The sequence below is a fragment of the Maylandia zebra genome, linkage group LG13 (assembly GCF_041146795.1).
Source record: "Maylandia zebra isolate NMK-2024a linkage group LG13, Mzebra_GT3a, whole genome shotgun sequence".
Taxonomy (NCBI): Eukaryota; Metazoa; Chordata; class Actinopteri; order Cichliformes; family Cichlidae; genus Maylandia; species Maylandia zebra.
In genome coordinates, this window is record NC_135179.1 from 15,266,391 (window position 1) to 15,278,527 (window position 12,137).

Below are 12,137 nucleotides of genomic sequence, written 5' to 3' on the forward strand. Positions count from 1 at the left end.
TCTATTAGATTTAAAAATGAAACCCACCTATAATTGATACATGTGTGTCATCTTATGATAATTCCTCTGGACTATTTTTTTCCATAGGGCTGGGAGGTGAATTTGATTCTAAGATTTTGGATAATATCAACATCATACTTGACAGGGTTATCATTTGTACACTCTTCCCAGTGACATAAACCTTTTACTGAGGTCATTACAAAAGAAGCAGCTGTTTTGTGAGTCTCCCGCTGCCAAGACAGCAATCTTGCAGAATTACATGGTGACTAAGATTTCGATGAAATCATACTGGTAAGTTTACGTGGTTTTCTGAATATGTTGACCTTCATTTTACCCCTGTATGACCTAGAACCCTCGGGAATTAAATTCTCAGACTACAGTGATTTTAATTACAGACGGTGAAGTTGAACAATGAGAAAGTTAAGGATAAGACTCAGTTGTTTAAAAGTGAAATTGCAGATAACAGAAATAAGATTCATAACAGAGTAACACGCAGTGTCTTCTTCACTTCTAATTATCTGTACAGATGTGGAAGAAATACATGAAAGAAGCATACCTCTTGTGTCTGGAAACTTCTATGTGAGGGTTTGGGCAGGTACACTTGCATGTGCATGTGCATGTGTCAGATTCTGATCCACCCACTGTCTAGGCTGCCACGGCACAGAGCTCAGACTTACATTGCAAAGCAACACCTTTGTTTTCATCTGTGCATCTTGTGTATCATTATCTCTTGGGTTTTTTTTGATCGGTCTGCATAACAACCTGCTTTCCTCCATGTCTCTATGCCTTGCTATAAAAAGCTAAAAACCCTGGAAAGCTACTGCAAAGTTTCAACCACAAACAAGAAAAACAAATATGTCCAAATGCTGACTTGCAATACACTTTGCTAAACATTATTCAATAATACGATTATAGCAATTTAGTCAACATCCAGAGTAAATCAAAAAGGTTTTAAAGCGTTTGAGCAGATTTGAGTTCTGTAACCCCCCACCACCATTTTAGGGTCAGCGTTTGCATAAGACAATAGCTAAAACCACAAGACTCTAGTGGGAATCTCATATAACACCATCGCACCATAGGATCGTGACCACAGACATCAACCTCAAATGTCACAGCCTCGGAAAGATGGAAACTGGATGGTTTGTCTTAACTACAGTGTTGTATTTTACTACAAGGACCAAGAAAAACTGAATGTTACGGAGAGAACAAGTTGTAATAACGTTTTTTTCCCGCAGCAGCCTGCTGAGGTATAAATAAGACTGCTCATATCAAGTTAAATGTCTGCTTGGTGCCAATAATGGCCTTGTTTGAACAAAAACAATGATCTAATTTAGACAGTCTAAAATACCCAAATTCTGTCTTTCACATATAAAGCTAAAGACAGCAGTTGGTTTGTGCTGGTTGACAAATCCTGACAAGCTGCACCGAAACCTACCTACAGTTAGCTTAATATTTTTTTTGGACAAAGAGAGTTTTTGTAGTTTTGCCTTTTTTCACTATCATACTAGGACCGCTGTCCCCCCAAGCAGGCAAGCCCTACTCCATTGCTATTTCATAACAAATGAGTCCCAAAGAGATGTGTGTGCAAGTGAGGGAGACCATCATTAGGCTAAAAAAAAGTCTACAAGAGAAATGGCAAAAATGTAGTGGTGGTTAAATCAACAATCTGATACATTCCTTAAAAAACTCAGCAACACTGGCCAACAAAGTGCATGATCACATTTTCATGGTTAATAAAAGCAATGTCACAACATCAAACCAAGTCAAGAATACTCAATCAAGAGACATTTCATGAATGTAACTGCAAAGTGTTTACAACAAGGTGCAAACCACAGTTACCCTCAAGAACAAGTCGGCCAGATCAGACATCGCCAGAAAACATCTCTGGACTGATGGAACCATGATTAACGTAATAGAATGATTGGAAGAGAAATGTAAGCTGAAGGCTTGAAACAGCTCACGATCCAAAGCATGACGCATCCCCTATTAAACATGGTGGAGGCAAGGTTACGGCATGGGCACTTTGCAGCCCCCAGTGGAACCGCGTCACTATTATTGACTGAAGATCTGATATACTACAGTGGCTACACATGCTACTCAAATGGTTAATGACCCAAAACTATACTGCAAAAGCAACCAAAGAGTTTCACAAGGCAAAGAAACTTGATATTTTTCAATGTCCGTCAGTCATCTGATCTCAACCCAGCACGGCAGTTACTGAAGACAAAACTGAAAGACCCCAAAACAACTAGCAACTAAAAGCGGTAGCAGTAAAGACCTAGCAAAAAATCTTTTTATTTCCTGGAATCTGCATTTCTATGCATTTGTTACTTTTTTATGTTTACATTTTAGTTTTGGTAAGGATTGAACACAGTAGGACTAACGTTAAATATACAGGTGCTGGTAGTTGGACTTTTTCTTACAGCTGGACAAAACCAGCTATCTGTTTTTCCATTTCCAGTCACTGTGCTAACATAAGCTAACCTGGTACTCATTGTAGATTAATACTGAACAGACATGGATGAGAGTGGTATCAACTTCCTCATCGCCAACAATAACTAAATAAACAATTTTTAAAGGGGGCACATTCTTTTAACTTTAAACAATATATTAAAAAATGTAAGATAAAGATGATGTCTCATTAATTTAGGTTAGATTATTTTATGTAAATACAGAAATTCAAGATGAAAATAGCTACAGAGAGACACATTTCTATATTATTTATGTAAACAGATGCTCCTTCCAGGCTGTCTTCATAGTCTCACTTAACCTACAGTATATATTATACCCCTTCAAGAGCAGATGCACAATGTAGACATACAATAAGCACAGACAGTATTTCTAAGCTCTTTCTCTCTCATACAGTATCTACCATCTGGAAACTCTATCAGTTTTAAGAGCCATGCTTCATTTTTACTGTAATCAACAACAGATTCGCAGCTGCAACAAAGTAACTAGATTTATGGAACTCTGCTCTTTTCCTAAGGTACAGGAAAAACCCATAAAACAACGCTACAATCTATGAATGCGATCAATCAAGTTTGATTCCTTAGCATTGGCATGTTTAATACAGTGTGACTGACACACTTGTTAATGACCAGATATCCGCAAAAATGTATAATTAACTTAAGCAGGCTCGACTTGATTAAAGTTGAAATCCACACTGTTTTGTGCAGTGGAATAACTCCTCACAAAAGAGTTCGACCACATCTTCCATGAACATGTGAAACACAGACTCAGCAGCATGAGTCGTTTTTTTTTTTTTTCATGGCCCGAAATGATGAGGAATGCAGGAGCTCAGCAGTCCTGCAGATACTCGACACCACTGTTGAGTAAAGCAGGAGAAAACCCCATTCATTTCCAGCTTCTGTATTTATTAACAGTAGATCATGTATCAAAGCACAAGGGAAAGGCATCCAGCCCAATACACACACTTCCAGTTTTCATAAAACACTGGATTTCAATTACCTCGGTGGCTCTGGTACAAGGAGGGGTGAGGGGCAAGAAATGGCACAAAACGACTTTTAAGAGCTAATGCTGACCTAAGGGACAACCTTCACTCCCTCCCAGTCTCTGAAAGGATCCCCTCATGGTCTGAACGAAGCTGTAACCCACAGCTTGTGTGCTCTCTATTCTCCACCGAGTTGGGAGACACAGCAGTCCTTGAGTGCCTGAACCCACCCCTTAAAATGCTGGTTTAACTCAATGGTCAATTCTTAAGTGAGAGGGAGACATACCTTTTTTGGCTCCAGACATAGATTTCTGTACACTATTATTAGAGCCATTACTGTAACTTAAATACCATCACCATGCCTGTTTTTTATCCCCATATGCCTCTGTGACAAGATGCAAGGAAATAATGCTATCTGAAAATATAGGCTAAGGTTAATTTCTAAAGATGGTCATTTTTACTTCCTACACTGGGCTGAAAGAATGTGAAGGATGAGGATTGCTCTGAGTGCATAATGTGTCTTCCATCTGCTGCTGCAACTTCGGCTTAAAAAAGACATTTAACAGTTGGCGAGTTTTCTGTATAATGTCTTTGGTGGTTCATTGACATGAATTATAGTGTTTTTCCTCTCTTGCACAAGGAAACATGTTCCTGCTGAAACTGCACATACCAAATTGGGAAACTTGGAGTTTGAGGATTAGCAGCAGGTCAACACTGACCTTCCAAGAAAGTTGGGATAGGGGAAATAAACGTCTGAAGATATTGTGTAATACTAAACTAAACTGGTGTTAGCTTTCACATCTAATTCAGTTAAGTGGAAAAATCATGAATTGGTGTATTACTCTATGTTAAATTACAACAAATTAACAGATTTAATCACAGGCATAAAATGTCATTTAAAGCAGTTAAGGAGATAAGGCTGAAAACTAGTTCTGAGGGTTTTAGGCGACAGCAGACTGACATAGTTGTGGAAACAAATGCTGCTCACCAGATTTCTTTTTTTTTCCTTTTGGTGTTTTTTTATGGAAGAACTTGCTTATTTAAGCAAACAGGAAACACAAAACACATTTGCTATTTATAGTATTAAAACTGGAAAACTCCAAAGACAGAGAGAAAGCACAGGAGATAGTTTTCAGTGAAAGAATTTACAGCATTACGAAACAAAGAAAAGTGGCCCTGAACTGTAGACTAGATGATGTCCTATATTAACTAATAATGACTTTCAGAACTGATCAGCTCAGTGACAAATGCTAAGAGAATTAGTTAAACAAAAAGTGATGAAAAGAAAAAAGTCTAAATGTGGAGATTACAGTTGTTTTTCTGAAGACAAATGGCCATGGTTGCTATACTTTGGGTTAGTAAAATCATACTTCAGAATCTGTTTTAGTAACGAGGAAGGATATGATTTCTCTTTTAGCACATAAACACAGTGTAGTGAAATTGTATAGTGACATTGTAAAGATGGTACAGAAAGCTGCATCTGGTCAGACAGAAAAACACACAAACTTGGAAAAGTGAATTTGTAGAAAATGAAATGGCTGGTAATGGACAGATGTAAGGTGAATTATTAATGTGAACCTGGAGGGTTAGCCTTGTATAATTTTGCAGATTGCTCTCTGTTTCTTGAGTCAACTCCAGATAAAGGAGATTTAGCTGATCTGAACACTGAGTCCCTGCTGAGGTTTACCCTGAGATCAGCTTACTTCCAGCCTAAAGACAGGAAGGACAGACAGTATTGTATTAATACGTTTTTTCCATGTGAAGGTTGAGCAGACATCCTGCCCATCTATCATGCCACGCTGAGGGCCAGACCCGTTTAATCTGTGTGTTCAGCCTTTGTGGGCTTTCAGTGAAGCCATCAAACATCACCTGCAGGAATACCCCTGTCACTTTCCAGTCTCTCTGTGAAGCTTTGTCAAACTTTGAATCATTCTTGCCAACAAGTGACTTTCGGAAAAAAATGTCTTGTCTTGTAAGTGAAAGTTAAGGTTTTGTCTGAAATTCCTCTAACCCCGCCCCGCCTATATAAGCCCGGTGAAGCAGCAGAGACACAAAACATACTGTACATAGGTGGTGCCAGGGGGTCTTTGGGGAGATGGAGGGATGCTGTAAGTCGATCTTTTCACAGCAGACAGACATTCCTGGAGTTCATGTGGCAAACCGTAATTCACAAATGCTAATCTACCCTTAGAAGAGAGACGTTAAAAGCTGATGGTATCCACATAGAGAAATTGTCAACACAGAACTGAGGGCAACACGCTTAGCACAATAATTATGATATTTCCAGAAGCGTCTGCAAATTATTTTTCCTTTCCTACGTCGCCCTTTAAAAGGCAAAGTTTAAACCGCTGAATACAGAGCAACTGAACTGACCAACAAGCCTGCTAGCTTAGCTTTGGTTAACATCTCTCCAATATAGTGTAAACTGAGGAGGCATCCTGGAGGATCCATTAAGCCATTATAATGAACCAACCTCTCTGAACCACTAACTTTGGCAGGAAATTGCTTTTTCCATTTTCTCTCCGAGTTTCTCCCTGCACTATTCTCTTCTCCTGAGCCACCATCTCCCCCTGGCAAACTCTCATAAAAAAGACAAATAAAATAGCTTCACAAAGAGTGAGGACAAAAAATTATTAAACTTTAACAATCATTTTCTAAGAAAGCTTTTGTTTTCCTGCATCTGTGTTAGTAAATAGTATTATTCAAGAGAACTGAATCAGTGGGCCACCTTGCTGATTTACCACACACTGCACCCACTTCAAACACCCCAAAAAACAGCCGACAGTATAAACTACTGTACCAACTGAAACAACGACCACAACACAAACTATATCATCAAGCCAGGGCGACGGAAAATACTTGCTTGGCTTGGGATAGCAGGTTGGAAAAGTGGAGAAAGCGGAGCTCACTTATAGGGCTGACCTAGATTCAGTGCCCCGTCAGAGGCATACATTATCTAATCCAAGGTAAGGGAAAGTCGATAACTGCACTGGGCAGGAGTCACAGCCAATGTCTATGGTGCAGTAGCTTTAACAGCAGGACTTTGGTTGACGTTACTGGGTGAATGGCAGAAACAATACAAAGCTGCACTTTTCCATTTCTAGATCTGGCTCTATTATAAGCTCATGCTGTTGCACCTTTAGATGCTGATATAAAATTAGATGGCAAAGTTTTCTACTCACTGCATCCAAGACTCTACAGGGGGACTCATGCGGCTTTAAATCTGCCCAGATTGAAAATCCATACAGCCCTTTTATCATAACAAATACACCAGACACTTTTAGTACCTCTAACTCAGCAAATTCACTACATAGAGCTGTAATACACAGATCAATCTGTCAGAAGCTATTAAAGGGTTTGTACTTATACTGCAAGGGAATGGATGCTAAATCAAATGAACTCTGAAATCTTCTTAGCACACACCTGGTCTTGTTAGTGCTGGCAGAGGGACACAGAGTGATGTCACCCAGCCAAATGGAGCAGAGTTAGCCAGCTTCCACTGGAAAGGTGTTGATATTTCAGCCTAAACGCTAGCAGTGCTGCTGGAAACAGTCTCCACAGCAAATTGTAAGGAACGCGGGTTATACTTCTGTGATCTCTGTGGAAGTGTCAGTGTATAATAAAACTGTCAAATAGCCTTCAGATGTGTTTTCAAAAGCCTGCCGTCTACTATTTTGCTTTCTAGAAACTCATAAGAAATCCATCTAACCAGAGATGAATGAATGAGCTGAAGTGAAAGTGGCAGCAAAATATAGCCTGCTTCAGAGATGAGAGGCAAGCAAAGCAATAATAACATGAAACAAAGTTAGAGCAATAACACGGAAACCTGGAAATCATAAATCTGCAATGAGATGTGCATGAGTTTCACATGGATCAACAGTGCACAGTGGTCAGCTGAAAGACAAAAGTGAAGGGGCCCATAATAAAAACAGGACCATGCACTTGAAATTCATGGAGAAAAGCACTCGTATAAGGCCCCCAATAAAAGGACTTCAAGGTGGTGGAATATCCGCCTCACAGTGGCTCCCCATTGGGTTGAAATCCTACCGGAGCAGAGAATGAAAACAAATACATGAACCCAAAGGCAGGACACATGACACTTCAAAGTGATCCTACTCTGTGGACCTTTTTCCTTAAGGCCACTGTGGCAATCACACCCACAGTGGAACCTAAATCCAGTTGCCTTCCCTTCACTATTTCCTCCTCCATCTCTCTTTTGCCATCCTCCCGCTGAAGAACACATGAGTCTGATTACTGTTTTACTGTCTCAGCACACCATTAAAGCTGGACGTCAGACCCTGTTACCAGGTTTATTTCTCTCCAGTCCCTCCTCTGCTTCATGTGGCAAATTCAGACACGTGCTTAGACCTGGCATCGTTGATATTTGAGCATATTTAGGACACATGTTTAAATTTGTGATATTATTTGTAATCCATTTCATATGTATAAATTATATACTTCATTAGGTCCTACTGTCTTCTTCAACCTACGATAAAACAGTCCTGGGAGTACTACAGAATAATCACTGACTAACGTGAGACTGTGCTTTATGTTGGCATTAAAGATTCAGTATTGTCAAACTAAATTACATATACCCTAAATTTGTAATCTTGGCCCTGTCTGCTAGCTCTTCCAAGAGGTTAAACAGCTGACTAAGGACTCTCTGCAGCTGGCATTTGTAAATCCAGCATGTCTTGCTGGCTTTCCATTAAAGTGAGGTTGAATAATTAATATGAGTCTGGAAGACATTCCTCTTGCTAGAGGCAACATTCTGGCCCTCAGCCTAAACCAACAGTGGGAAAAAACAGGGCTGACTGCAGGCCAAAGCGAGCCTCCAGATGGGGGCTGAGCAACAGCTAGCAGGCTTCGGACAAAGAAGGTGAAAGAGTCGAGATACAGAAAAGGGCAGAGTGTTCGAGGAACTATATGACTGAATACTGAATGTTTGTGTTTTACATACACATAGCATGCGTGCTGTTTTTTCTTGCTCAATACTGTTGTGCATCTGTTTTGATTACTCACCACTCTCACTCTTTTCAATGACGTCGACCACCTCGCCTGCTTGAAGACTGATTTCTGCAGGCTCTTGTTTTTCGTAATTGGCCACCACCACATACTGTTCCAGAAGCATGGGGTCCGAAGCATCCAGACCTGGGGTTGATGGAAAAAAACATGCTGTCAGCCAGCTGCCAGCCATAGGTCCACGAGAACGACTGTTGGGCACTCGCTGTGCCATAGGCCACTTTGTTTGTAGAGCTTAGCCAATCACAATATTCACGAGGTTCAGTGCATCTTCCCCAAAGTCTAGCCATAGAGCTGCATGTCCCTCCAGCCCAACATCAGGGGCAAAGGAGACAGTCTAGAAAAAAAGAACCTCCCACCAAGAAGTAAAGGATCAGACATTCAAGTGCAGAAAATCCATTCTGTTTTACTAAAGGGACTTTATCCGTTTTCTCCAACAAAGCTGACTCCCAGTCAGTAGATACACATAGACACATGAACACAGTGGAAAGGCTCGCAGCAACGGGAAAGCAAAAGGAGGTGTAGAAGTGACAGAAAAGTGAGCTAAAGCCAGCTGAGGACAGGACAGTAGAGTGGGAGAAAGAAATGGTTTCCCTTGGAAAATAAACCATCTGCTAAAAAGCCTCCTTCTCTTCAGTTGGGGCTGGAACTGGGGGAAGAGTAGGGGGGTTGTGTACACCAATCATAAGAGTCGGCATAAGGGGCCTTAAATAGAACCAGATGAAGGGGCTGGAGCTGTGCTCAGAGGGATGGCCCTCTGTCTCCTTGAAACACTAGAGCTCTGACTACAGCGTGCAACCCAGCCAATGGAAATCTTCCTCTGTGTACTTAACTGAGTTAACCATATAAGCGCCAGCAGTGACTTAGATTTGTTGATTTGGTTTGCACTCGTTTCCTAACTGGGTCAACATCTCACCAGATTTTGGTTCATTAACTAACACCAGCACAGCTTTCTCAAGTAGCAAACATGTGTTTTCATTCGTGAAGGTATTTAAAGAAGGCATCGTACATAACCGACAACCCGCAACATTTTTTGGTTCCCGCTTTACATAACTGAGTCCGGCTGAAGCCTTAATCGGGAACAATCTCTGAAACAAGCATCCCTGAATGGACTAAAGCAGGTCTAACAAGTGTCAGCTGGAATCTAGTCACAAGCCAGCGACACTGAGCTCAAACATTAACAAGACCTTCTGTTGATCACCGAGTTCAAAGCTGTGTGGACACAGGAGGAGCTTCTGTGTGCACACTAGATTATATCTGTTTACTCTATTACTGCAGTTGCAACAGATGTTTACTTTAATGGTGGTTTAATATCAGCAAAATACCAACAAACTTCCTGGAGATCCTCATCTCTTCGTGGGCACACTGGTCCAACTTCTAACTAACTGCCATCAGTAGGGTTAGTTTAACAGAAACAGCCAAGCACATACAAATAAAAGCCTTTTTATGGGGTAATCACAGTTCCTGGAAAGAGCAACTCGGTTTGTATCCTGATGATGGAAAATAAGAAAAGTTCAGTGTGATAAATGGAAGATTTGAGCCTTAGATAAGGAATGATTGAGAAGGTTCGGATTAAGCTGCCATTTCTCTAAAGAGCTCACCTGGCTACAGTCCCGCAGACTAGAGATTAACATTTCTCTAAATCTGGATAATATTTCACATTCAATTCAGGGACTGCACTTGAAATGTCAAGGAGCTAATAACTCACATAGATGAACTCAGCACCATTAGCATCTCACATGATGAAACTGCCAAAGAGTCTGACACTGGATTACTGTGGTCGGGCTGCGGTTTATGAAGCTTCACGTTATTTATGCAAGATGTTTTGTCAGACCACAAAATTGGGTGCAGAAACAATGGAAGGAATATTATATAAATATTGCCTTTTTAGTCTTCACTGTATAATATGACAGTAGTTACTTTGGTACAGCAGGCAGAGTTATTTATTTTGACACTATTAATAGAAAAGTGTTGTTAAATGGTTTGTTTTAACTCACAGGTCAATTAACTCTCTATGAGGATATGTGAGCAATTACTGCGTACTGGGTAAGTGAGTAATTTCAAGTCTATAATTTCGCCTGTATTTATGGAATATCTCCAACTATATATGTTTTCTATCATGTTTCATATCTGTCAAATATCACAAATTTTGTAGACTGGAGAAAATGTTAAAACATGAGGACAATTTAAATGTTTCCAGGCATCATCCCTGTGCTCGGTCTGTCCAGATTTTAAAATGTATTAGCATGCATAACTTTTACCAAGTGTAATTTAAAATAGCTTTAATAAACAGCAATGCCATAGACTCATTCTGTTGATTTAGCTACTGCTGGTTGTGAAATAAAACACTGACCTCTGTGGAACCCGCCTCCAAATATCTTCAAACTTGGACATTGTTTTATCAAAGAAAAAGAAAACAGAGGGCTCATTTGTCAACAATGCATTTTCAAGACAGATGAAAATAATACTCAGGTCATGAGCTCATAAAACTCTGTGTCAAAAGACGTAAATGTAACCTTCTTTAGCACACAATTAGCAGCTGCTGCGAGAAAACCGTAAATCTGTGACCTGAGTGACTAAAGACTCTGTCAGTAAAGTCAACAGGCCTGAAAAACAAAAGCTAATATTTCATCCTCTTTCAGGAAATGAAATGTTTTGCAACAGCAGGAAGACAGAGCAAGAAGAACATGTGTGTGGGGAAAAAAAAGCAGACTTGAACAGGATAAGCCTAATTTCGAAACAGTGTACGAAATGTGAATCATACAAACTGTGTACAAAACAGTGTTTCAGACAACACAGTGAAACATAGTGATCATAACAACTAAAATATATACATAGTATATGCAAAAGAAAGGCAGCTGCAGAGTGTATGAACACTACTCACAACAAACACTGCTGAAAAAGAAAATATATTTAAATGTTTTAATCAATAGCTAAAAGTAATCCTGCCCCTGTAGTATCTGTAATATCCTGAGAGCTCACCTGATCAGGTTTATATCTTTGTGAATGTGTATGTATAAGTGGAGGAAACCAGAAAGAACAAACTTGTTCCTCTAAACAAAAAGCATAACCAACCCCAGAACCAACATACACTGCAGCATGGCTAACTATTTTTCATTAGGCTGAACTATTTTGCACAATAAATAGGCTACATTTAAAAAGTATCATTTCACTGTATTTATTTTAGTCTTTTAAAATGTGTGTCTACGTGCAGAAACATTATCTAACACGTTATGCATGTTATGCCATATTAACTTGTTAATGATTGTCACATTACTGTTAAGTTGCCCAGAATGTGCTTTATTTTCTGTTGTGTTAAATTAGAAGTGACACTGTGAGTGAACTTAATTGATTGGTTAGTGCGTCAGAAGAGCTACAAGTGTGAAAACTGTCTTGTTACCATAGACAGTACAAAACATGGACGTAGCATCCAGATCAGAAAAATGAAGCTAGCATGAAGTTTGTTAAATCCACCTTCTATCTGAAAGCCACCAGATGGCGATAGTTGTAGTTGAAAAAAAGGATTTCTGGTATTATATAAGTTTATGAAAAAAACAGTTGGCTCGACCTCTGTACACGTTTTATTTTTATGGGCGAGCCATCATTTACAAAATAAGTCTATTTTGTAAACTTGGTTCATATAGTGTTTTAAAACTGAGGATTG

General features: G+C 39.7%; 1 protein-coding gene across 2 annotated transcripts in view; it reads right to left on the minus strand.

Moving 5' to 3' along the window:
- Window positions 1–12,137, minus strand: part of LOC101485065 (SH3 and PX domain-containing protein 2A) — a 61,149-nt gene that overhangs the window by 15,233 nt on the left and 33,779 nt on the right. For both annotated transcript variants that reach the window (XM_004551549.6, XM_004551548.6), the window contains exon 7: window positions 8,474–8,602. In XM_004551549.6, the coding sequence (XP_004551606.3) occupies window positions 8,474–8,602 (129 nt within the window). The remainder of the gene's footprint in view (window positions 1–8,473; window positions 8,603–12,137) is intronic.